Source organism: Haliotis rufescens, unplaced genomic scaffold (genome assembly GCF_023055435.1).
Source record: "Haliotis rufescens isolate VD_foot unplaced genomic scaffold, xgHalRufe1.0.p SCAF_4, whole genome shotgun sequence".
Lineage (NCBI taxonomy): Eukaryota > Metazoa > Mollusca > Gastropoda > Lepetellida > Haliotidae > Haliotis > Haliotis rufescens.
The window spans coordinates 45,067,052-45,094,964 of NW_025964112.1; the positions used below are offsets into that span (position 1 = coordinate 45,067,052).

The following is a 27,913-nucleotide window of genomic DNA, read 5'->3' on the forward strand; positions in this document are numbered from 1 at the left end:
ATCGAACCCGAGTCTTCGGTGTGACGAGCGAACGCCCCTTTGTTGAAGAGTATATACATTTAAGAATCTCAGGAATTTCAAAATGTTTAAACTCACACACGACCACAACACTAATTTCGAAATACTGCGATAAGAATTTAAATATATATGCTAATGTTTGTCATGTTTTAGTAATCTATCACCAGTTGTATATCTGGTAAGATAAGGTATGCGATTTAGAAGCCCCAAAATAGAACCATTTTCTATTCACTATCGAAAAATGATAACTCATTTGATAACCTGAAGCGTAAAGAGTTGTGAGTCTTGCAGGTGCTATTAACGGCGATAATATATACAGACCGGGTAGGAATGTAAAAACAACTGCTGTTTATCTCTCAAATGGGCGCCTTTAGATAGAAGAACGCTATATAAGACCGTACAGTTTTGCTAGAGGTGTTGGCACAGCGATTCAACTATGGTAAGTACAGGCGGCCAAACATTGTATACTCATATGGGATTCGAACCCCGATCATCTGGGTGACGAGTTGACGCTTAAACTACTCTTTTACCCGACAAGAGTGAGTGAGTGAGTTGAGTTTGACGTGACTTTGAATAGTATTGCAGTTATATCACTAAGCGTCAGCGTAATGGGAGGAACGGCTAAAGTGATGCAAGTTCATGTAGTCAGTTGATGTAGCTGCGGGAACCGTATCTCTGTGGTGCTCCGTGTAAACAATTTTGATATTGGCATGTTACACAGACCTACGGGCTGTCACATACTGTTTTCCTAATAAATCCAAATCCACATCTGCACTGCTCTTCACATGCTCCCGCAAAGCGCATGCGTCGTGACCTTAAGACAAATGCAGATTCACTTCCGGAGAGACTTGCCTTCAAGTACGAGTACAGTAAACTACGTTTATAACGAACACGCTTATACCGATTTTCCGGATAAAACGAACTGTTTCTTGGTCCCGTCCTTCTTGTGTATATATGTTGTACTTATGCTTATAATGAACTACGGTTGTAACAAATTGAAATTAGTGGTCCCTTTGAGTTCGTTATAACCGTAGTTTACTGTACTTGTATTTTACCGCTTGGAAGAAACCGAAAGACGCTACATGTATTCCAGAGAAACCAAGACTCAAGTCGTGTCTGATTAATGTGGGTGAAATCCTAAAGTAGCGCAGGTTGTACAAGTTGACTGCGATCATAGTACCAGTGACAAACCAAAGATAATCAACCAGGGCGACGCAAACTTCAAAACGTCCAGAATAGCAACATGTACCAAAACAATGCGATGACCACAACTAATTGTTTATTAAAATATCATTATTAATTACATGTACTCAGATGCTTCTCTGATGGTTCACTGGTTGTTCTTGAAGGAGAAAAAACATAGGCAAACTCATTAAAATCAGATCTTTTACTCCGATACGACACCTCCGTGCTTCAATATCTGAGGTTACCTCCATTGTAAGTCGGGGCGGTCGAGTAGCCTGGTGGTTAAAGCGTTCGCTCGTCACGCCGACGACTCGGGTTCGATTCCCGACATGGGTACAATGTGTGAAGCCCATTTCTGGTGTCCCCCGCCATGATATTGCTTGAATATTGCTGAAAGCGGCGTAAAACCATACTTACTCACTCCGTTTGGAGTCTCGGTACGAGTGAGCGAAACATTCAAACTAGTACATCCGATTTAATATATGTATCCTGAAAACGAAGCAAAATACTAATCCGAAAGTAGAAAGTCTACCGTCCCTTTATATTGTTTTGGATATTTTATACATCCTGTCGTTTCTGGGCGCCATGGCACCCTTTAGGGAGTACCATCGAAGGAATAGTTGTCTTCTATGTGGGTTTTCTTTCGTAAATTTCCGAATCTATGTGGTTAAAAAAATGTCGAAATGGTGATTGTCGATGAAAGTTCACCTGATACGACCTTCTATGGATCTGATTTGAATGAGATTAAATATGAAGGCTAAGTGCATTGTGTGAGGAAATTACAAAGTCATGTTCCATGTTTCCAGATCCGCTACGCCAGTTTCGCCTTGTTGGTCTTGATTGGGTACGCGTGTGGGAATGTGCGCCACACCACCACCACACCCTTCCCACATGTCGACCTTCAGGGCAGGATTGATAACTTCCACGTCCGGATGGAGGAGATCATGCGCCAGATGATGATGCAGCAGTTGTACGTGGAGGAAAGAATCCGATCTGACGGGCAGTCTGGGGTCAAACAGATCAGACAATACCATGACGGCTCAAGACCCTATTATTCTGAGACGCACACCTTCAGGTGGGTCAGTCAGAAAGATGGTGCCACGATGGTACAAGACCTTATTATGCTGAGACACATCTTCATGGTAGGTCAGTCAGAAAGATAGTGCCACGATGGTACAAGAACTTATCATGCTGAGACATACCTTCATGGTAGGTCAGTCAGAAAGATGGTGCCACGATGGTACAAGACCTTATTATGCTGAGACACATCTTCATGGTAGGTCAGTCAGAAAGATAGTGCCACGATGGTACAAGACCTTATTATGGTGAGACACACCTTCATGGTAGATCAGTCAGAAAGATAGTGCCACGATGGTACAAGACCTTATTATGGTGAGACACACCTTCATGGTAGATCAGTCAGAAAGATGGTGCCACGATGGTACGAGACCTTATTATGCTGAGACACATCTTCATGGTAGGTCAGTCAGAAAGATAGTGCCACGGTGGTACAAGACCTTATTATGCTGAGACACACCTTCATGGTAGGTCAGTCAGAAAGATGGTGCCACGATGGTACAAGACCTTATTATGGTGAGACACACCTTCATTGTAGATCAGTCAGAAAGGTGGTGCCACGATGGTACAAGACCTTATTATGCTGAGACATACCTTCATGGTAGGTCAGTCAGAAAGATTTTGCCACGATGGTACGAGACCTTATTATGCTGAGACAGACCTTCATGGTAGGTCAGTCAGAAAGATGTGCCACGATGGTACAAGACCTTATTATGCTGAGACACACCTTCATGGTAGGTCAGTGAGAAAGGTAGTGTGATGACGGTACGAGGCCCTATCATGCTGAGACGCACCATCAGTCGGGTCAATGAGAAAGAAAGTGCCATGATGGTACAATACCCTATTGTTCTAAGAAACACCTTCAGGTTTGTCAGTCAGAAAGATAGTGCCATGACGGCACGACACCCTATTATTCTGAGACGTACACCTTCAGGTAGGTCAGTCAGGTCAGATTATGCGATGACGGTAGGAGGCCACTCACTTACTCACTCCGATCGTATAGATCTCGAGAACGTTCAAAATGAGAAAGAGGATTCCAATTGTACATTAACGTCAAATAGGATCTGTCTACATTGGAAGAGCCTCCGGATCCCCTTTTGACCCTTTGTTATTTACGGAAGAGACACAGGTAATACAAGTACTGCTCGCCCCATCTTAAGGAATAAAGGGATTCCAACTTCCAATGATTCAATAGTATGTGAATGGCTGACCAAGCCAATGATTGAATAAGCAGTTATTTTTGTAAACTTATTTATTTATAAGAACTGACTTGGATGTATAATAGTGAAAACTGGTCTTCACGCTTTTACTTAAATCCACTAGGCTAAGCGTATTTTCGCAGCTGGACATACTGGTGTTTACCCTCACACCCCCGTGAACGGTTAATATATTGAAGTCAATTCTTGATACTTAAGGAGTGTGTGTCTCTCCTTAAAGGGGTGTGTGCTCTATCCACAACCATGCCAACTATGATCGCACCGTTGGAATGGGCGAAGTAAACATGGTCATCAACGGCGTTGACTTCAGAACGAGGCACAACGACTACAAACTGCGCATGCCAAGCACGAATTCTTCAATGTTTCACGCCATGAAGGACATTCCGTTCCCTGGTGTACCACCGGAAGTGACGGCCCAGAAAACAGTCGTAGAACAGGTATGTGACTTCAGAATATTAACTTATTTGACATTGTTAACGGAGTATATTATCTTTTATTTAATTTTCATTGAATCCTCTTCATTATATATTGACACACTGAAGCCAGCTTACAAACTGCAGTGATTGAAACGTTTGCCCTATTTTATTTTCAAATGGAGCAAAATAATTGTTTTTCATGTTTTCTCTGAATGAATGAATGAATGAATGAATGAATGAATGAATGAATGAATGAATGGTCATCTAGGAGTCAATGTATTGTGTCAGTGAGTGATGTAATGCTTTACGTCACATCGGCAATATTTCAGCCATATCGTGACGAGAAATTAGACATGAATTATACATATATTTAAACTTTATAAAAATCTGTCATCGAAGGACAGTATGAGAACTAGAATATCACAGATAAGATTTTAAAACTAGTTGCGGAACAATTAAAAGAATTAAGTATTAAGGAACAAAACAATATAAAAATGGGCTAGAGATCGTCAGTAACTAAAGGGAGATCACCACACCAGGGACCATGGGGACTTACGGTACCTTTGCTTCCTGCATGGACCCTGGCAGGATTTACACCATCCCTTCAGTCACTGGCGATTATATGCAAGTTTAGCCATTGAATAAAACTAACAAATATACTACGATTTAAAAGTCTGGTATGCATAAAAATACTACGAATGGTTTGGGACTTACATACCCTCTTAGGGGGACAATAATTTTACGCTACTTCAACCCCCCTCGAGGGTACAGCCACTCACAATCTAAGTTATTTATTAGCACTACCAATTTATAAAATAATACATTAAGCACGTCAAAATTTATGTACAAGTTCTATTTCTTTTAAAAAACGTAATATTAAATGAGAATTAACATCATTAAAAAGGTCCTTAACTGTTTTGACACTGAAATATTTATCCCTTGTGATGGAAAAATCAATACAGTCAAGCAGGACATGCTTGACCGTGATTCTTTCATCACAAGGGATGCAAAACGGAGGATCCTCACCATTTAAAAGATACTCATGTGTATATCTTGAATGGCCAATACGACATCGTCGCATAATGACCTCTTCAAATCTGGACTGACAGCCCAAGTAGGTGTAACCGATATTTGGTTTAATTTCATGTAATTTATTGATACCTACTTGGGCGTCCCACTTCTGTTGCATAAGATCTCGGATGTAAGATCGAATCATGGGTTTAAAATCAGTGTATGGGATCAGAAGTGGTGTCACAGATTTGTTGAGTGCTGCCTTAGCAGCAGCATCGGCCATTGTGTTACCAATAATTCCAACGTGGCTAGGTAACCAACAAAAGACGATGTCGTACTGGCCAGTCGCAAGATTATTAATTAATTCGAGAATCTGGATTAAAAGTGGATGTTTGGGTGACATATTTTTAATCGCCTGAAGGCATGAAAGTGAATCAGAAAAAATAATGAATTCTTTATGTTTAGATTGACGACTGACATATTTAAGTGCTGTAAAAATGGCGTTTGCTTCTGCAGTGAATATGGAACTGTTATCAGGTAAACGTGAAGATATTGTTCTGGATCCAATGACAGTGGCACTAGCAACTGCGCCACCATCCTTGGATCCATCTGTAAATATAGATTTATAAGTGTCATAATTGTTTCTAAGTTGGTGGTATTCTTGTTGGTAAATTAATTGGTTAGTATCTGATTTCTTTAATTTTGTTAATGTAAGGTCAACCTCTGGCCGTACCATTTGCCAAGGAGGTGTTGAAAACAGTTGAGTAGGAGCTATATCTTGCAGTTTAATATTGGAAGCAAACAAGGCAGACTGGATTCTGATTCCGAGTGGTGGAACAAGAGATGACTTTTTATTGTAAATATCTTGGTAAAGAGGATTGAAGACGCAATTAAAAGCTGGATTGGACTGATTAGAATATAATTTAGTGACATATTGTAAAGATAATTTTAGACGGCGTTGTTTGAGAGAAGGCTCATCTGCTTCTATATAGAGACTGTGAATTGGAGACGTTCTAAAAGCTCCAAGACAAAGCCTCAGACCCTGATGATGTATCGTATCTAGTTTTTGTAAATTACTTTTGCAGGCTCCACCATAGATGATGGAGCCATAATCAAGTTTGGAACGAATTAGTGACCTGTACAAGTGTAAGAGGGTTGTTTGATCCCCTCCCCACTTTGAATTAGAAACAACTTTTAATAGATCGAGTGCCTTCAGGCATTTAGCTTTAAGGTATTTAATATGTGGAAGGAAAGTTAAGTGGCTATCAAAAATAAGTCCCAAGAACTTGGCCTCCTTAACAACTTTGATAGGGGTGCCATTCAGAAATAGTTCAGGGTCCTTATGCGGTTTATATTTTCGGCAGAAATGAATACAATTAGTTTTTGATTTGGAAAATTTAAACCCGTTTTCAAGACACCACTTGTTAATTTTATTAAGACATAATTGTAATTGCCTTTCTATAGTGTGCATATTTTTACCCCGACAAGATAGATTAAAATCATCCACAAAAAGTGATCCATCAACTGAATCATTTAAAACTTTTGACAAACTGTTAATTTTTATACTGAATAAAGTGACAGACAAAATACTGCCTTGTGGGACACCCTGATCCTGATTATAATGATCAGACAGGGTTGTACCCACTCGGACTTGAAATTGCCTGTCTGTTAAAAACTGGGATATAAAATGAGTCAGACGGCCTCTTAATCCAAAATCATGAAGATCTTTTAAAATACCATGTTTCCATGTTGTATCGTAAGCTTTTTCTAAATCGAAAAAGATCGATACAGCATGTTGTCTATTTACAATGGAATTTTTAATGAACGATTCTAAACGCACTAAATGATCGATAGTACTTCTATTTTTCCGGAAACCACATTGTATATTGGAAAGAAGATTATTTGTTTCCAAGTACCACACTAATCGATTATTTACCATGCGTTCCATCGTTTTACAAACACAGCTAGTTAAAGAGATAGGTCGGTAATTTGATGGATCAGAATGATCCCGCCCAGGTTTGGGAATGGGGATAACAATGGCTTTATGCCATGAAGCTGGAAACATCCCAGATGTCCAAATATCATCGAATATATTTAACATAGTTTCAAGGCATGATTCGGGCAAGTGTTTCAGCAGCTGATAATGAATATTATCAGCGCCTGCTGCTGTATCATGAGCTTGCCCTAAGGCAGTATATAGCTCATGTAGTGAAAATACCTCATTGTAATCTTCACCATTATCAGATGTAAAATTTACTTTTTTCTTTTCCTGTTGAAGCTGATATTTTTGAAATTCAGGAGCGTAATTAGATGAAGAAGAATGATGAGATAAAGTTTCACCAATGCTATTGGCAATGGCAGATTTATCAGTTAACAAAGTATCGCCATCCTTCAGATGGTGAACTGTAGAATTTGATCCCTTGCCTTTGATCTTTTTAATCATGTTCCATACCTTGGACATAGGGGTACGAGAGTTAATTTTGGAGACATAAGTCCGCCAGGATTGACGTTTATTTTGCTTAAATAGACGTCTTGCCTTGGCATTTGAAATTTTTACAATATTTAAATTATGGACAGTGGGATGTTTACGGAAGTACTTCTCCGCCTTCTTACGACATTTCCTAGCTTGTTTGCAAGTGTCATCAAACCACGGTTTACGAACACGTGGGTTGATCGAGGACTTAGGTATTGATTCATCAGCAATTTCATTCAGTAGATCTGAGAACAATTGAATCGGGTCAGTAACATTCTGAAAAGACGTAGGTAGTAATTTATCTTTGCATAAAGATTGAAATAAAAGCCAATCAGCCTTCACAAAATTCCATCGAGGTGAAGGTGGATCATCAGCGGGATTAATTGGTTTAAGCACCGTGGGGAAATGGTCACTCCCACATAGGTCATCATGGACGGACCATGAGAATTCATTCAACAAAACTGAATCCGTCAAAGACAGATCTAATGATGAATACGTACCAGTTGCAGGGTGTAAGTAGGTGTCCGAGTCATCGTTAAAGATGCAGAGGTCATTATCAGAAACAAAATCCTCAATGACTTTACCCTTTTGATTAATGGTTGAACTTCCCCATAAAGGATTATGACCATTTAGATCACCCATGATGAGACAGGGCTTTGGGAGCTGGTCGTACAGTTTTTGTAGATCATTACGCTGAAGATTTGAGGATGGAGGAATGTATAAGGAGCAAAGTGTGAAGGCAATATGCAGTGTAAGTCTAACTGCAACAGCTTGCATATTCGTGTCAAGCGGAACAGGACTGTGAACAGCGCCCCGCCGCACCAAAATAGAAGCTCCTCCAGTAGCTTTATCTCCCGGAGGAGAGAAGGAATGATACGAACTATACTGCCTTAAATCAAATTTGTCGGTTGTTTTAAGGTACGTTTCTTGTAAAGAAATTGCTGATGGACAAATATCCGTTGATAATAATTGCAGTTCGTTAAAATTGTGCCTAAGTCCTCGGCAATTCCATTGAATTAGATTCGAATGATTCATGGTGGTTCTACCGGAGATCGTTCACGTAAACGTGAAGAGGAGTCACCACTGCTGTGGTGTGAAGATGGGGTGACATCCATCTCAAGAGGCTCAAAATAATTGTGAACATCTACAGAAGTTTCAGTGAGAGTAGGGATCTTAGTAGAAATTTTCTTGTTTTGTTTCTTCTTTTGTTTTTTGGGCATTTCAGTTGATGGTTTGTTGGTAGCTGGTATATCAGGAGTGGGTGTAGATGGGGCCACAACCTGAGTCACAATGATAGAATCTGGAGACATTTCACCTGGGCTGACAGAATGAGTTGTTTGACTGTCACATGATGTAGTCAGAGGCAGCGGGTGTTCAGAATGTGTCCACGTCAAGTCCGTCTGACATTCTATAGATCTACTTGTTGAAGGGCGAGAGACAGCAGCAGCAACAGCAGCAGCATAAGATTGTTTGGATGAAGGTGTCCGGCTATCAAAGAGTTTTTTGGCATCAAAGTAACTGATGTTGTTTTGACATTTGATTGTCAAAATGTCTTTTTCACGTGTCCAAAAAGGGCAGGATTTAGATGATGCTACATGTTCACCCTTACAATTGGTACATTTCAGGTCTGCTGTACAGCCTGTACCATCATGATTTCCACCACAACGGTGGCAAACAGTTGGACGATCACATGATTTGGAGCCGTGCCCAAACTTCTGACATTTGTAACATCGGAGCGGATTGGGGACATACACCTCCACTCCGATGTTAAAATAGCCTGCCTTAATAGATTGTGGAATTGTTGAAAGAGAAAAGGAGAACAAATAAGTATTTGTTGGAACGAAATTTTCACCATCTTTTCTATTGAAACGTTTCACAGATGTTACACTTTGTCCTTTAAGTTCTTCCAAAATTTCTTCTTCTGACATTTCTGCCAGGCAACGAGCTCTGTCGCGGATGATCCCCCGACTCGAATTCAACGTTCTGTGTTCAGAAATAACAACTTCTGTGTTAGCAAAGCTAGTACATTTTAAAAGATTAATAGCCTGCTGTCTCCGTGCACACTCCACCAAAAGAGAGCCGCTCCGGAGCCGTGAAACATTCTTCACCTCACCACAGATTCCTTCAATGGCTTTAGAAATAGCGAAGGGATTGATTTTCAAAGGTAGTTGATTACGTGATTCCACTACGATAAACCGAGCCCAAGAATTTGAAGTTTGTGAAATAGAAGCATCGTCGTCAGATGAGAAAATCTCAGCTTCCAGACGTCTCTTCTTGTCATTGCGGTTTGAACCAGATATATTGTGAGCCATGATGAAATTAATGTATTCAGCACCCCTGCTCCCCACCCACCATGGAGTGCTACAAAGAGCGATGTTGTCCTGCACCGGATCTCCAACATGCAAACATCAGGGATACAGAGGTGTTATACTCCAGTAAGAACAACATGAATAGCTGTATTTGTCTATCAAATAAAATGTCAGGCTGGTTCGGCCCATGGCAAGAAATTGAAGACATACAGAACTCAGAGGTCGAAAGTACCAGATTGGCCCATGAGCCACCGCCTTCTGGCGTAAGACTCTAGGCAATGTATACAATCCAAAATTGAGAACATACACAAGTTATGGATGGCCAAGACCAAAATAAACAATAAAATACAACACATGTGTGCATAGACAATATTACGCACAGGGCCTGGCATGACCAGCCGATTGATAAGACCGGGCCCATCTTACCACCCGTCTAGGCGAAGTAAGGGTCGAAGTAGTGTGTTGGGCAAAGGAACACAGTTCCAGGAACCAGTGCCCTCAACTACCAGACTCCCGTCCTCCGCCGACACAGGGACGCAACCCACGGCAAACAGGTTGCCCATTTTAGTCGCCTCATACGACCAGCAATGGGAGGCTGTGGAAATATTCTACCCCGGTTCCACACGGGGGAAGAGCGATTAGCGTTACCCAGCACTCACCACGAGGAGGTTGCTCTTCACGAGTGCCTGTATTGTGTCAGAGTCGAGTATTCATGTTAAGATCTCACATCAGGACCCTCGGTAATTATATATGAGCAACCATCAACGAAGGGGTAAGATGACTCACAATCAGCCATGTCATAGCGCCTGACCGCTGCAACCTCTTTGGCGACAAGCACGAGGTACTAGAACCTTTGCTGACCTGGAATCCTGGGAACTATTAATAGAATAATGCGTATTGTAGTAATATTAACGGTCTGCCCGATGACCACCATTCGTTACCTAAATAGTTTTTCGGGCCTCAATGGGGCAGTGATATAATTCTTGATTTCACCCATACCGCATCCCTCCACATATAGTTCCAATAAAGAAAAGCTTTACGCATTGGTATAAAAAGTATCCATGAAGAAATAAGGTATGCAAAGGTTAGTTTAATATAGAAAGAAGGTATGCAACTGGATATCAAGCAACATTTCGCATAAAAAAGGTGTGTAATGTAATAGTCACGTGAACGAGTGAAACTAGTGAAACCAGTTCCAATATGGCTTCTTCTCAATGCTGGCCGAGCTGACCTGCGGGATTGAGGTGAGCCATGTGCTATGAACTCGTCTGTTTCAACACTTGCCTTGCCTTTGCAAGTGTTTGTGACGGGTGCCACAGAGGGGCAGGATAGCAAAGATCTGATATTATCACTGTTTGATACACAACATGCACACTTGCTTTTGATGTGGTCGGAGTCGTGCAGCTGCCTCTACGTTTAGCGGAGATTTCTTTTGACAATAGAAATATTACTTTGATCTATTCCACTATCGTGTTACACAGGTGGCGGAAATGAGAGAATGGTTCCGAGCCTGGAATGACCAGGACCATAGCACTCGAGACTACAGGAAGTACTTTAAACCCGTCCTGTGTTACATGGAAGCAGCATGGACGATGGACACCCAACACTTCTCCGAGCCCTTCAGCAGCGACCGACACGCCATCGACGCAACCAGCTGGCTTGATCTTCAGGAAAAGGTCAGGTTCACATCCTACTCCGGGAGCAAGAACGTCAATGAGAACTTCGCCTATCTCCCTACCGCAATCATGGAAGTAGTAAACGGCACTCCAGAGTTCGCCCAGTGGAACTACCGTATTCTGTGTCATCCACTGAAGAAAGACATTCCCTTGAAGTACTTACATGTCGTAGATGACCTCTCTGCAAGACTTCCTCATGGTGAGACCATGCGTGAGTTCAGTGAAAGTCGGTCAGGGCGATTTTCTCTCTACGATGAGGATGGGTAAGTAAGTGCATGTCGCTTGAATGTCCAATATATTTTCTAAAAACGTTATGCCTATTTTGTTTTATGTTCTCACTTTCACGACCCTCCCTTACAGTAGTAAAGCCTACACAAGCTTGCTTGTAAACTGTTTTGACTTTTCGGTAGATTTCACTCCTTTCGCGTTCTAAATCAAAGGAAGTAGCCCTTTCAAGGATTTTTCTGTCCGGCCAATTTTGTTTTTATATTTGGATATTTTTTTAGAAACTTTTTATTGTTGCATGTTTGTCATATTTATAAAACGTTGGAGAAAAGAAAGAACAATGTCGCCTGTTTTTATAACCCTTCATTGATTTCCTCTCTAGAATGGAATTACTATCATGATCATATGGATACTATAAAAATCAAAGCAAAAATATATATGGTTTATGTAGCTAGAGGCCACAACGCTACTATTAACACAGATAATATGTTATAATTACAATCCCTGATTTATCATTAGAACAGTGCAGTGACGGATTATGAGTTAGTGAGTTGGTTTAAGGCCGCTTTGGACACTATTTCAGTTATATTATGACCTGTCAGATTTCTTTGGCAATACCAAAGGGCAAAGGTACAATGCCGAATAACAAAACCGGTGCAAATCTGCCAACGAGCCATCGAGCAGCTACTTGTAGCACGGATAAAGGCACAACTTGTGACGCCATAGGCTATACGACGTAATGTATGTCTTGGGTCAACAGTGCACATCTTCCCGAGGCAAGGGAGTTAACTGACTGTAAAAGGCTGGAATTTCTGGGCTATTACAATTATGTCCCTTCTATGCCCCTCCTATTGACCAATCAGATTCCACTTTTCATATCACTTGCACTTGCTTCAAACAAAATGGCGGCGCCCATTGAAGACGATCTGATCCATTATCAAACCTATATTGTGATAAAACGCGTCTTACTTCGCGAAGTGCATCAAATCTGTTGAGTACCTTGATTAATTACATGAAAAGATTTGGAAAATATCTGTCGACGCCGATTTAGCGGTACACATGCTTTGCAAATCCTGCAATCGACCGAAATCTGCACGTCACTTTCCGAAACGGTTGTCGATTTGGCTACTCGATTTTGATTGGACTATGCAGAGACTCGTTAGTTCAGCCAAAATATTACTCCATAATTCCAACCTAGTTCGGCAAGGGTGGAAACTGGACTTTTATAGTCAGTAAACACCCTTGCCTTGGGAAGGTGATAGTGTAAGGCCAGTATGATTTATGCTTCCGCTTTAAAAATCTCTGTATACTTTTTAAGAATGTTTGTACGCATCAGTCTTTCTACATCTTCTATCAGCGGGAAGACCTACTCGCTCATGGACGACTTGATGAGTGAAATTCCCGGCAAAGACAACTACCAGGCCAATCTGACGGAGGACGTCTTCGGCGAGCTACTGTACGACGCCTCAAAGACAGACGATACACCCCTTAACACAGGTATGTTCCCCTGACCTGTTACTATTGCTTCAAGTTATATTTTCTTTCACATTTCTTCTCTTTGAAAGTGTCAAAGATTGTAATTGGGACCCATAAGGAAATACTGGTTTTCAGCGAACCATTTGCGCCCCTCGTGGTTTATTCTCCTTGCAGTGTTTTATTGAACGATAAACAATTCCCACTCGTCGTGCACTTCTTAAATATTACGATGGGGTTAGCACAAAATGGAATGTTGGGAATCGAATCCTGATCTTGTTTGTGACGAGCGAACACTTTCACCGCTAGGCTACCCCTATGCAAAAAAAGGAATCACACATTATTTCCATGTTGGATATCGAATCCTGATCTTGTTTGTGACGAGCGAACACTTTAACCGCTAGGCTACCTCTATGCACAAAATGGATCACACATTATTTCCATGTTGGGAAACTTAATCTGATCTTCTGTGTGTAGAGCGAACACTTTGACCGAAAGAAATGGACAAAACCCATTCCACAGTCTCTACTAAAAACAGTGTCGATTGCACGATTCCGACTATATCATAAGCATGTGTTTATAAATCACTGTCAAATAGACTAGTGATGACTTGTGATGATATTTCATGCTTTACATAACGGTACAATTCTGTCTCAAATAAATGTGGTGTTATGATGAGCACGGATATAGGGTATATATTACCTTACGGTCATAGAGACCAGAGTGACACTTTGAAGTGACCGGTGTTTCCAGGTTAATATGAATATCCGCGCTGAAAGTGGAACGGTGATATAACTTTTGATTTGATTTGTGACGTCATATTCCAGTACAATTTGCAGATAATGTCTCAATCGAGAAGGATCCTATTTTGAAATAAAACTGTCCTCAGGCCAATAACATGTGGTCACAACGCAGTATCATGTGACTATAAACAAACAAGGCTGGCGCCTAGCTATAATAAGAGGAACTGAGTCTGCATCACAAACATATTGTTTTCCTAGGCAAAGCTGTGCAATGAATGAACTAAGGCAAAGGTATTATATTACTTGACTTTCACTTACCTTCTGCTATTCATAGGAGTAACAACGGGAGTACTCGATATGCGTACGTAAAGGTGATTGTAAGGGCGCTTCCAGTGGAAGCTAATTTGGCACTCCTTGTGGTCTAATCTTAAATTGCTTGCCATTATCTATATTTCTCTAGGTTACTACCACCGGTGGTACAAGGTGGGGAAAAGTGGATCTCCAAAAGAGGTCGCGCATCGTGGTTTCTCCGACCGGAACCTGTGGGTGGCGCAGACCACCCAGCCCCGCGTTGCCCCCATGAGTGTGGATCAATGCACACTGGACCCTGTCTCACAAAACAAGGTTTGGCAATTCTTAAATTTTAAACGATACTTAACATGGATACAAATATGTTTAGTACTAACTGACAATTCGCCATAACCCGAATTCTTTGTTTTTCCTGAATTGACTTGTACTTTGTACATTTTTAAGAAGTAGAAATGGGTGTCCGGTTGTAACAACGTCCGTTTGTCGCGCCGAATCCCAGGTTCGATCCCCCACATAGGTACAATGTTGTAATCACGTTCGCTGTGGGTGTGCTGTTTTAAGCGGCGTAAATCTAACTCACTGATGCACTTTTTAAGGCCCAGGGAATATCGGTTTTCGTTGTATGTTTAGACGTGCCAGTCCTGGACCCGGCGCTACACGTACGCCGTACCCCTCGAAGTGATCTACTTGAGCCCCTTATACAGCTGGAACCCATACGATCTGGAGAACTGGCCAAGAGGATCCCAGGCTTTTGAAATCCAAAGGGTGGGAGGCAAGACGAACGACACGGCATACAACGGTACTGGCTTCAAGACCTTCTACCACACACCTGTTGAATTCTTCACGGGCAAGGAAGTGGCCAGGGATCCTGCTGACACCACCAAGAGCGGTGTTGGGATGCTGGACAAACACGGGAAGGTGCAGCTAGCAGAGGCTTCGGGCACTAGGATCTTCCTTCCAAATATCCCGGGGGTAGGGACACTGAGGATGCGGTACCCCATCGTGCCTGTCCATGGAGAGGGTTCTGGGGTGTGGAAGGAGCTTGACGCTCTCAAAGACATGGTGATGGACATGGAAAAATACAAGGGACTCTTTGAGAATCCTCCAAACCTCTCCGGCTCCAGCAACGTCACTGACTCCGCTGAGGTCAGAAAACGTTACCTTCATTAAATATTGCCATTTTTTTTTACATGCAGGTGAGGTAGAATATAGGTGCATGTAGATACAAGTGGGGGTGGGGGTGTAGATGGTGCATGCTAATGTAGCTTCTCCACTTGTATCAACCCCGGGACCACCTCCGTGCTGTAGTGGATAGAGCGTCTGCCCGGAGAGCAGAAGGTCGGTGGTTCCAGGTTAAATGGATACCCTGCCCGGCACCCGGCACCCGGCACCCGGTACTAACGGGGTGAAACAAGGACTGGTCGGCTCGGAGTCAGTATACTTTGTCTGAGTGGGGTATTCATGTTAAAACTGAAGCATGGTATCTCAGTAGGCTAATGACGATTTTTTATTGCTAGCCCACTGAGATACAATGATGCAGTTTAACATGAATACCCCACTCAGACACAGTATACTGACCCCGAGCCGACCAGTCCTTGTTTTAGTCCCTTAATGCCAAGCGCCAGGCAGGATAACAAGAGGTACCATCTTTTAATGTCTTTTGGTATGACTGTGGCGGGGATCGAACCCCGGACCCTCCGCTCTCCAGCGGACGCTCTGCCACTAGACCACGGAGCCGGTGTTATGGAATATGAAGACCCGTCATTGGCTGAATTTACGGGTCTCACTTGCATCAACTGAAGTTATCAAAAGTTAAAGTCGTTTAATTGTGAACTTAAATACCATATGATGTTGTTTAGGCATCAAGGGTCGTCCAGGCGTCCAAGTCGCTGCTTTCGTTGTGCAGAGCTGCGTCCCTTAGTAGAACCAGGATCAGGCACCTTGACTTTAATCCTTGGTAACGCACACAATACGACACGACACCCTGGGTTCCACTAAATATGAAAGTGGTAAACGTCCAGACTTACCTCGGGCTTTCCTCCCACGCGAAGCTGACTCAATCAAACTCATGCTGTGTGAAAAGAAATCGCATATCACTCTCATAGAAACATGGGTGAGTGAGTTTGCTTTAAAGCCGCTTTGAACAGTGTTACAGTTAAAAATGGCCAATCAGCTTTATGTGGGTAGAAAGCCCGAAGTGATGCAGGTCTCAGACGTTTACCATTTCGATGAAACCACATGCCTGGCAGTGGAGCAGACAGACCTAGATAAACAACCGTGTCGAACTGGAATTCGAAGCCACTATCATATGTTCCTGGTGTGTCCAAGGGGCGCATCTCTGCCCTGCGATTTAGGGCGCCTTAAACGACTGGGCCACCCGTGACCCCACTCCTAGAAGAAGAATGACAGTCATTTGCTGTAACTTTAATAACATCTTAACTGTAACAGTTTGAATATCACGGATGGTGTAATATTTATGACGTCATTGTATTATCCAGATGACGTTACACCTGAGAACCGGCGTCGCAACCAAGAATCCACCAGGTCCACACGTCCATGACGTCTTCTTGTCCCACGACGTTCAGGATACCTTGAAATCTGGAGGTCACACAAGGATTTTCACAGGCGAAGCTCTAGGTCACACCCATCAGCTGCTGATTGGCTACCGCAACACGTACACCATCATGCAGTGTGACGGAAGCCAGGTCTGCTGGGACGGCCATCCTTCCACTTTGTATCCAGTAGACTAGCCTCCTGGTGAGGTGATGAATAAAGTGCATGCAAATACTAACCATTGTGTAGGAGACATTTATACAGGACTGAGTGCGTATGTTTTTTTATCCGCTTTTGGTGATATTCCAGCAATATCACGGCGGGACGCCACAAATAGGTTTCACACGATCATAAAGCAATGCGTCGTACATCCGATTGTATTTGCTGGCGACTATTAACGTCATAGGAAACGGGAATAGCTAATATTGTAGTTCTCAGGGTGAGTATGGTTTTACGCCGATTTCAGCAATATTCCAGCAATACCACGGCGGGGGACACCAGAAATGGGCTTCACACACTGTACCCATGTTGGGATTCGAACCCGGGCCTTCTTTGTGACGTGAGAATGCTCGCTTTAACCTTGGTCAGAAATTGCATCAGTGCGACTGACTGTGTGTTTGGTCTAACTCCGCTTTGAAGATTTTTTTACTTGTTTCATGGCGTGCAAGCAGAGATGTTTTATCAATATTGGCTAATTGGGGATTTGAAGCCATGATCATAGGATCCTGAAATTACTGAGGGAGTGAACTCTGCGCAGACACATAGACGTTTACTGTTTACAAAGACCGCCTCAGTGGTTAAGAAGACAGAAGTCAGCCCAGGGAGCGGAAGGTCCGGGGTTCGATCCCCGGCCGCGTCATACCAAAATACGTTAAAACATGGTACTTGTTATTACCCTGCATCTTGCTTGAAATATAAAAAACGGTGTCCGGACTAGTACAAACACACACACATAGTAAGAATAGCGCCACGAAACTGTAGTTTACCTGGAGATGTAGACAAAAGTTTGAAACATTCACATGTTAAATATGTGTATGTAGCAGGTTTTGTGGTTTCTTTCTTCTGAAGCTGAGCAATTAAGGAACAAGTAGCCGGATGAAGTTGGTATTCAACATGAGAGACCCAGTATCGCCTCGGGTCTGATTGTTCTCAGTATAGAGCTTAACTCTTTGTCTTTATACGCGCTTCTTATACTGTACCCATGGTATAAATAATAATATTCTCTATTCATTTTTGCTGAACATAATTGAGCGAGTTTGGTTTATGGCCGCTTTGATCGGTAGTTTTCTTGTTGGCGTGTAAATGTGCGAACAGGGGTATGGTGCTGATAAAACTTGGAATATTATCAAGACAAAACTGGAATTAAGCATTAGACGTGAAATAAGAATTAGAATGGTAGAGCTTCCGCCCGGAGAGCGGAAGGTCCGGGGTTCGATCCCCGCCCGCGTCATACCAAAAGACGTTAAAAGATGGTACTTGTTGTTACCCTGTATGGCGCTCGGCATTAATGGGCTAAAACAAGGACTGGTCGGCTCGGAGTCAGTATACTGTGCCTGAGTGGGGTATTCATGTTAAACTGCGGCATGGTATCTTAGTCGGCTAGCACTATAAGTCGGCAACAGTCCGGACTAGTATAAGCAGACGTACACACGTGCATGCACGTCGCTATATAAGTACAATCATCTTGGACGCGACGTTAAACCCCATTTCACCTCACTTCACCTACTGTGTCAGGTAGATCTATAAAAGACTATATTATCACACATTATCTGCTATATACACATCTGTAGGTGAGTCTCTTAAAGTGAGCGGGTTGGGTTTATAATGGCTACCCATTCCTCCCCAAAATGGAGTATGTTTTTATTACCCTCCAAAGACTATGGACTCGTGAAAAATAGGTCTTTAGAATACTTGCCGTAACAGGTGACTATGCTTGTCTTAAAAGGCGACACACGGGATCGGATGGTCAGGCTCGCTGACTTGGTTGATGCATGTGATCGTTTCCCAATTGCATGGACCGATGCTCAAGACGTCAATCACTGGATTGGACCGCCGTCACATAGCTGGAATATTGCTTAGTGCGGCGTTAAACAACAAACAAACAAAAAATCCATAGACTATGTTTTTTTTGAGTGACCTACAATCAATTGTGGCCAACATAACCCCAAAATATCCCAGTAAAAAGGAAAAAAAATATTATTGTTATTTAACCTTTTATTGTTAATACCCTGTGCAGATAAGCAGTCCACGTGTTCCCCAAAAGAACACTTTGTGAAGATCCTGATAAAAGTACCATCTCAACTCGTGTCAATCCGCTACGTGTACACTAGATTCTGAGGAACTGTTGTGTACAAACCCATGAGGAATATCACAAATTGAGGGTGCCTACCTCCATATCGTGTCCCCGAATGTTCTGAAATTTGTAAAAGCATCCCAATTACTATCACCTTGTACACTAATACAAGTTACCAAAGATGGTAACTGTTCATATGGTATAAGATTTTTCACTGACAGAAAAATGCAATAAATTCAATAATTTACCGAGATGGTCCACTTGTCTTCAAATCATCTGTCGATTTTTTTGCGATCATTTGCATCTTGTAAGTGGTATTTTTTAGATAGCACTGAAGTTGTATGCTTTTGAATATGTTAAAACGACACGGTCCTAAGTACTACAGCACCCACAATAATAAAGATAAATAAATGTTTAAAAAGGAGAAGGAGTTTGTGTGCTTTATTATGCAGTGTCAGCAATGTTCTGGCGATGTCATGGGCGCATGTTAACACATGTGGTCAGGTGAGGTGAAATGGGGTTTAACGTCGCGTCCAAGATAATGGCACTTATATAGCGACGTGCATGCACGTGTATGTGTATGTGTGTGGCTGCTTATACTAGTCCGGACTGATGCCGATTTATAGTGCTAACACACTGAGATACCATGCCGCAGTTTAACATGAATACCCCACTCAGGCACAGTATACTGACTCCGAGTCGACAAGTCCTTGTTTTAGCCCCTTAATGCCGAGCGCCATACAGTGTAACAACAAGTACCATCTTTTAACGTCTTTTGGTATGACGCGGGCGGGGATCGAACCCCGGACCTTCCGCTCTCCGGGCGGAAGCTCTACCATTCTACCACGGAGGCGGTCTGTTAACACATGAACATGGAAAAGCAAACCAGTGGTCGAAACCATGAGCACCGACCCGTGACACTGGGCAAGATGACATCAGTCAGACAGGCCACAGGGCCAGACCACTTATACACATATTACACATCTACAAGCATGCACTTGGGACTTGAGTCCCACAGCTGAATTATATCGTGCCCATCAATTTGAACAGCATTTCTGTGCTGCATATGTGCGTAAATTACACACAAAACGTCAGCATAAACCAATTAATTTTGAGTTGCTTCACAATGTGCACATATATATCCGAGGGGCGTTCAATAAGTTTTACAACTTCAATGTAAGACCAAGTCGCAAAATATCTTTTGCACTTTTAATAAGTGTATTGAGGTGAATGGAGATTATATTGAAAAATAAAAATGCAAAAGATATTCTGCGACTTGGTCTTATATTGAAGTTGCAAAACTTATTGAACGCCCCTCGTATGTGCATGAAAATTTAATACTCAATAGTATAACATCACTTTGCGTAATTACCAAATGTACCCTTTTTAACTTGCGTACCTGTATTACTTCACGGATCTCTACTTACTGATCAAATGCAGGTATCACTTATGCTTTTTGTTTGTTTGTTATTTAACGCCGCACTCAGCAATAGTCCATCAATATGACGGCGGTCTGTAAATAGTCTGGACCAGACAATTCGGTGATTGACATCATGAGCATCGATCATCGCAATTGGGATACGATGACATGCACTAACCAGGTCAGCGAGTCTGACCACTCGATCCCGTCAGTCGCCTCTTACGACAAGCATAGTCGCCTTTTACGGCAAGAATGGGTTGCTGAAGATCTATCCTGACTCGGATCTTCACGGGTCTGTCACTTGAACTCTACCTCACTGAATGATACTCAAAACAGCTACACGTCACTTACTGTAACTTAGACATGCATCGCTGTCGTCAGCTTCTGCGATAATATGACACGCCTAGTTGAATCAGGAAATAAATTTGCATGCTAGTAATTGTTATCTGGAGGAATTGAAATGTCATAGTGAGGTACGATCTTACAAATTCACTTATAAGGACATATCCCTCTTTTAAGAATGCATGTCATTCCCGCATATACTACCATATTCGTGTGGGTTTTAGGTGTGTACATGTCAGAAAGTTAAAAAGGCTGTTACTATTTAGAAACTCGAGAAAAGCCGTAGAATGAAAACTATAGGTTTGTTATAGTAGTATTCAGATTAGTATAGATCCTGAACATCAACTGACATTTAAACAGTTTGCATATTGTTGTATTGTTCACGGTGACTTTTTCAGTTCCATCAAGACAATGTAAGACTATGAATTTCTTTTGTAAACACAAACTAGGTCTGCAACAAACTACTAGTATTTGTCCACATTGTACCCATGTCGGGAATCGAACCCGGGTCTTCGGCGTGACGAGCGAACGTTTTAACCACTGGGCTACCCGACCGCGTCGTATATGTTTATGAAAACATACTTACATGAATCATGTCCGTAACACAAACATATTTGTTCCGAACGCAACAGTAGCCATTAGATCTTAGGAAAAGGTTCAAAACATAACCCCATGCATATAAACGTGCGGGGGAGTGCACCCACGCATTTAGTATGCTTAAAATTTCACGTCATATACACAACTTGTACATTAATATCCCTATATCCATTGTTAAAATAAAACCTGATAGCAATTCAATGCAGTGCTTCGATGAAGTCAGGGGTAACAAATAGTCAACGTGCACAGGAAACTTCAATGGTAAAGTGGATCTGGCCATATGTTACTTATAACTTCATTACGTCACTGACGTGGTTGCTGCACATTAACGAGCCAATGGTGAGGATATAACGCTGTTATATTATGGAACCATTGAAATAAATGCAAATTTTTGTCAATATGGTATTCTTCCATTTACCTATGAAAGAACAGTTAGGAGCGAAAAATAGGATAAATCTAAACCTAGGCATACAGGATTTCAAGGAAATGAAATCTGTGTCATCTATAAACACCATTTACGATTTTTTCACACGTTAGAAAATACAGGAGAGTCATGGCAGGATTTACACACTTCTGTCATATATGTTCATAGCACCCGTGAAGATCCGGGCTAGAGGCAACCCTAGAAGTCTTCAGCAGCCCATGCTTGCCGTAAAAGGCGACTATGCTTGCCGTAAGAGGCGACTAACGGGATCGGGTGGTCAAGCTCGCATGTCATCGTTTCCCAATTGCGTGGATCGGTGCTCATGATGTCAATCCCTGGATTGTCTGGTCCAGACTCGATTATTTACAGACCGCCGTCATATAGCAGGACTATTGCTGAGTGCGGCGTTAAACAACAAACAAGAAATCATATGTGCCCAATAGACACTTGATTGACCTGCGTTATAAATGCAAATGATATGTACATTTCAAACGTTGGTCATATGCCCTCTGATGACACGTTCATTTCCTAAAACGCATCAATTTGGAAAATACAGTCCCTTCGTGTGATGATTGATCCTTGGTTTGTCAACGCCATGCCCGTGCCTTTCGGCTTCACCAAATTTCAAATGTCTTGTTCAGAAGGTGTTCTCGGACAGGTTACCGGGACATCTTTCGAACGCACCAGCTTCGCGGAATCGACCGAACGTAACCTACTTCGAGGAATTCGTATGTCTCCTTGGCGGGAAGAATGTAACACGTGACTCCTTGAACGTGGCAGATGAGATTTAGGGCTGATAGGAGCAGGATGCATCGCGAGATGCTCCTACTCATATCTTGAGTGTTTTCAGAGCCCTACTAGGGTTATACTCCCAAGTGCATACTTCCATACCAGGGAAGTTCAATTTGTAAATAATGTGTTTATTATAAAATATCTTGTGGGTTTATTAAAAGGGTTGAATTTCCGTTTTCAGTTATAGTTTTCATTTGAGGGGTTTCTTCTCCTCATGTCTGCTTCAAATAACTTGCACAGCCTTTCCTCCATTAATAAGCTTGCATAATATTGTTCAGAGCGGAGTTAGACAAAACACACAGTCAGACGCATTATTGCATCTTGTGACCCTGCCGGACAGTGGGGTAGCATTGTGGTTGGATTCCAAACATGGGTACAATGTTCGAAGTCCATTTCTGGCGTCCCCTGCCGTGCTATTGCTGGGATATTGCCAAAAGCGGCGTACAACACACATTCTCTCACTCCTGTAAAAATGTCTCATATAACTGTTAGTTTTTTTTCATGCACTTTATTCAGAATTTTTACCAGGATGCTAGTCCATGGATACAGTTCACGCTGGATACAAATTCATAGGATGACCGTCCCAGCAGTGCGTCTGTCCATCACACCATAAGATGGAGTACGTGTTTTTGTAGCTTAGTATCAGCTGATGGGTGTGACCTAGAGCTTCGCTTGTGACCATCGTCTTGCGCTCTCCATGTTTCATAGACTCCTGAACGTCGGGGGACAAGAAGATGTCATGGACGTGTGGACCTGGAGGGGTCCTGGTTGCGGCGCCGGTTCTCAGGTGTAGCGTTTTCTGGATAAAACATTGGCGTTTACAAATATAACACCATTCTTGATATTCAAAATGGTACAGTTAAGATATTATCAAAGTTACTGCAAATGAATGTAATTCTTCTTCTAGAAGGACATGGGGTGGCCCAGTCGTCTTAGGCCACGCAATTAGCTGTGCAGAATTGCGACCCTGGGACAGAAACCTATGATAGTGGGTTCGAATCCCGGTCCCACACGGTTATGTTTCCAGGTTTGTCAGCGCCATACCTATCCTCGTGGGTTTCACCAAAGTGGTAAACGTCTGAGACCTGCATCACCTCGGACTTCCTCCAACATTAAGCTGACGCGGCGTAATATAACTGGAATACTGTTCAAACCGGCGTTAAGCCAAACTCATACACTCACGTTTCTTGGAGATTAATATGGGATTTCCTTTTACAAAGCCTGCATGTAAGAGAGTGAAAAAGTATGGTTTTACTCCGATTTTAGCCAGCGATATCACGTTGAGGTAACACCAACATTGTACCCATGTTGGGAATCGAACCCGGGCCTTTGATATCACGATCGAACGCTTTAACCACAAGGCTACCCTACCGCAACTCAGTGTGAGTGAGTTTTGAACATAATTTCAGTTACAGCACGGCTTGTCAGCTTCACGTTGGAGGAAAGCCAGTAAGTCTTTCCACTTATATTTGTCTTGTCTTGTCGTGGTTCTTCCAACTTTTAAATGCCTATCAAAGACTTGGATTATGTTTGTATGCTTGTAGTTTAAAGCAATATTCCAGCTATATGACGGCGGTCTGTAAATAATCGAGTCTGGACCAGACAATCCAGTGATGGACATCATGAGCATCGATCCACGCAATTGGGATACGATGACGATGCATCATCAAAGTCAGCGAGCCTGACCATCCGAACCCGCGAGTCGCCTAGAAGGCCTATTCTACCCCGGATCTTAAGGATGAATTTGCCCAGGTGTTTTATGCACAACGCTGAAATCCTTTTCTTGGTGTGCCCTGTCATAATATGGTGGGAATATTGTTTTATGCGGAACAAAACGTTCACTTTTTAAGGTCTAGATACTTATAGTTCCTGTTTTATGTTTAGACGTGCCAGTCGTGGACCCGGCGTTACTCGTACGCCCTACCCCTTGAGATGATCTATAGTACCCCGATGTTCACCTGGAACCCATTCGGCATAAACTTCTGGAAAAGGGGGACACAGGCTAAAGACCCCAAAAGGGTGGGAGGCCAAACGCCCGAGACGGCATACAACGATTCCAGCTATGCCAACTTCTACCACACGCCTGCTGGGTTGTTCTCGGGCAAAGAAGTGGCCACGGATCCTTCTGACACCACCAAGAGCAATGTTGGAGTGCTGGACAAACACGGGAATGTGCAGCGGGTGGCGGCTTCGGGCACTAGGATCGTCCTTCCCAATATCCCGGGGGTAGGGAAAATCAGGATGCGGTACCCCATCGTGCCAGTCCATATGGAGGGGTCTGGTGTGTGGAAGGAGCTTGACGCTCTCAAGGACATGTTAATGGACATACAAAAGTACAAGGGACTTTTTCATCATCATCCAACCCTCACCGACTCCAGCAACGGCACTCAATCCTCTGAGGTCAGATAACATTACCTCAAATATTGCCAAAAATGTTTACAACGATAATGCATCATGCAGGTGTTGTAGAATATAGGAGCTTTAGGATACAGGTGATGGTGTAAGCTGTTTTGAATTCTTGCATTAACATAAGTTATAAAAAAGAGTCGTTTAGATGAAAAACGAACTTAAATACCACGTGATACCGTTTATTGTTCTCGGCTCGTTCAGTCGTCCGAGGAGCTGCAATTCATCGTGCAGAGTAGCGTCCCTTACTAGAACCAGGATCTGCTATCTTGACTATGATCCTCGATAAATCACACGACACGACGGGTTTCACCAAATATAAGTGGAAAGACTTACTGGCTTTCCTCCAACGTGAAGCTGACAAGCCGTGCTGTAACTGAAATCATGTTCAAATCTCACTCACACTGAGTGGCGGTAGGGTAGCCTTGTGGTTAAAGCGTTCGATCGTGATATCAAAGGCCCGGGTTCGATTCCCAACATGGGTACAATGTTGGTGTTACCTCAACGTGATATCGCTGGCTAAAATTGGAGTAAAACCATACTTTTTCACTCTTACATGCAGGCTTTGTAAAAGGAAATCCCATATTAATCTCCAAGAAACGTGAGTGTATGAGTTTGGTTTAACGCCGGTTTGAACAGTATTCCAGTTATATTACGCCGCGTCAGCTTAATGTTGGAGGAAAGTCCGAAGTGATGCAGGTCTCAGACGTTTACCACTTTGGTGAAACCCACGAGGATAGGTATGGCGCTGACAAACCTGGAAACATAACCGTGTGGGACCGGGATTCGAACCCACTATCATAGGTTTCTGTCCCAGGGTCGCAATTCTGCACAGCTAATTGCGTGGCCTAAGACGACTGGGCCACCCCATGTCCTTCTAGAAGAAGAATTACATTCATTTGCAGTAACTTTGATAATATCTTAACTGTACCATTTTGAATATCAAGAATGGTGTTATATTTGTAAACGCCAATGTTTTATCCAGAAAACGCTACACCTGAGAACCGGCGCCGCAACCAGGACCCCTCCAGGTCCACACGTCCATGACATCTTCTTGTCCCCCGACGTTCAGGAGTCTATGAAACATGGAGAGCGCAAGACGATGGTCACAAGCGAAGCTCTAGGTCACACCCATCAGCTGATACTAAGCTACAAAAACACGTACTCCATCTTATGGTGTGATGGACAGACGCACTGCTGGGACGGTCATCCTATGAATTTGTATCCAGCGTGAACTGTATCCATGGACTAGCATCCTGGTAAAAATTCTGAATAAAGTGCATGAAAAAAACTAACAGTTATATGAGACATTTTTACAGGAGTGAGAGAATGTGTGTTGTACGCCGCTTTTGGCAATATCCCAGCAATAGCACGGCAGGGGACGCCAGAAATGGACTTCGAACATTGTACCCATGTTTGGAATCCAACCACAATGCTACCCCACTGTCCGGCAGGGTCACAAGATGCAATAATGCGTCTGACTGTGTGTTTTGTCTAACTCCGCTCTGAACAATATTATGCAAGCTTATTAATGGAGGAAAGGCTGTGCAAGTTATTTGAAGCAGACATGAGGAGAAGAAACCCCTCAAATGAAAACTATAACTGAAAACGGAAATTCAACCCTTTTAATAAACCCACAAGATATTTATAATAAACACATTATTTACAAATTGAACTTCCCTGGTATGGAAGTATGCACTTGGAAGTATAACCCTAGTAGGGCTCTGAAAACACGCAAGTTTTGAGTAGGAGCATCTCGCGATGCGTCCTGCTCCTATCAGCCCTAAATCTCATCTGCCACGTTCAAGGAGTCACGTGTTACATTCTACCCGCCAAGGAGACATACGAATTCCTCGAAGTAGGTTACGTTCGGTCGATTCCGCGAAGCTGGTGCGTTCGAAAGATGTCCCGGTAACCTGTCCGAGAACACCTTCTGAACAAGACATTTGAAATTTGGTGAAGCCGAAAGGCACGGGCATGGCGCTGACAAACCAAGGATCAATCATCACACGAAGGGACTGTATTTTCCAAATCGATGCGTTTTAGGAAATGAACGTGTCATCAGAGGGCATATGACCAACGTTTGAAATGTACATATCATTTGCATTTATAACGCAGGTCAATCAAGTGTCTATTGGGCACATATGATTTCTTGTTTGTTGTTTAACGCCGCACTCAGCAATAGTCCTGCTATATGACGGCGGTCTGTAAATAATCGAGTCTGGACCAGTCAATCCAGTGATTGACATCATGAGCACCGATCCACGCAATTGGGAAACGATGACATGCGAGCTTGACCACCCGATCCCGTTAGTCGCCTCTTACGGCAAGCATAGTCGCCTTTTACGGCAAGCATGGGCTGCTGAAGACTTCTAGGGTTGCCTCTAGCCCGGATGTTCACGGGTGCTATGAACATATACCCTGCCATTACTCTCCTGTATTTTCTAACGTGTGAAAAAATCGTAAATGATGTTTATAGATGACACAGATTTCATTACCTTGAAATCCTATATGCCTAGGTTTAGATTTATCCTATTTTTTGCTCCTAACTGTTCTTTCATGGGTAAATGGAAGAATACCATATTGACAAAAAATTGCATTTACTTCAATGGTTCCATAACATAACAGCGTTATATCCTCACCATTGGCTCGTTAGTGTGCAGCAACCACGTCAGTGACGTAATGAAGTTATAAGTAACATATGGCGAGATCCACTTTACCATTGAAGTTTCCCGTGCACGTTGACTATTTGTTACCCCTGACTTCATCAAAGCACTGCATTGAATTGCTATCAGGTTTTATTTTAACAGTGGATATTGGGATAATAATGTACAAGTTGTGTATATGACGTGACATTTTAAGCATACTAAATGCGTGGGTGCACTTCCCCGCACGTTTATATGCATGGGGTTATGTTTTGAACCTTTTCCTAAGATCTAATGGCTACTGTTGCG

The 27,913-nt window shown here is 42.6% G+C and overlaps 2 protein-coding genes across 2 annotated transcripts; both read left to right on the plus strand.

The window, feature by feature from the left end:
* Positions 1 to 323: 323 nt before the first annotated feature.
* Positions 324 to 16,923, plus strand: LOC125372306. The gene is made up of 8 exons (XM_048381658.1): positions 324 to 457; positions 2,010 to 2,278; positions 3,718 to 3,934; positions 11,188 to 11,645; positions 12,965 to 13,104; positions 14,284 to 14,447; positions 14,763 to 15,278; positions 16,631 to 16,923. The coding sequence occupies exons 1-8, from the start codon at positions 455 to 457 to the stop codon at positions 16,880 to 16,882; spliced, it is 2,019 nt and encodes a 672-aa protein (XP_048237615.1). The 5' UTR covers positions 324 to 454; the 3' UTR covers positions 16,883 to 16,923.
* Positions 16,924 to 24,416: 7,493 nt separating this feature from the next.
* On the plus strand, positions 24,417 to 26,215 carry LOC124152867. Its single transcript, XM_046525922.2, has 2 exons — positions 24,417 to 24,953; positions 25,945 to 26,215. The coding sequence occupies exons 1-2, from the start codon at positions 24,486 to 24,488 to the stop codon at positions 26,191 to 26,193; spliced, it is 717 nt and encodes a 238-aa protein (XP_046381878.2). The 5' UTR covers positions 24,417 to 24,485; the 3' UTR covers positions 26,194 to 26,215.
* Positions 26,216 to 27,913: the final 1,698 nt, after the last annotated feature.

Coding starts and splice junctions, on each gene's coding strand:
- LOC125372306 (XM_048381658.1), top strand. Junction 11,646..12,964: donor TCTCTCTACGATGAGGATGG/GTAAGTAAGTGC, acceptor ATCTTCTATCAG/CGGGAAGACCTACTCGCTCA. Junction 14,448..14,762: donor ACCCTGTCTCACAAAACAAG/GTTTGGCAATTC, acceptor TTGTATGTTTAG/ACGTGCCAGTCCTGGACCCG.
- LOC124152867 (XM_046525922.2), top strand. CDS start 24,486: ATGATCTATAGTACCCCGATGTTCACCTGGAACCCATTCGGCATAAAC. Junction 24,954..25,944: donor ACGGCACTCAATCCTCTGAG/GTCAGATAACAT, acceptor TGTTTTATCCAG/AAAACGCTACACCTGAGAAC.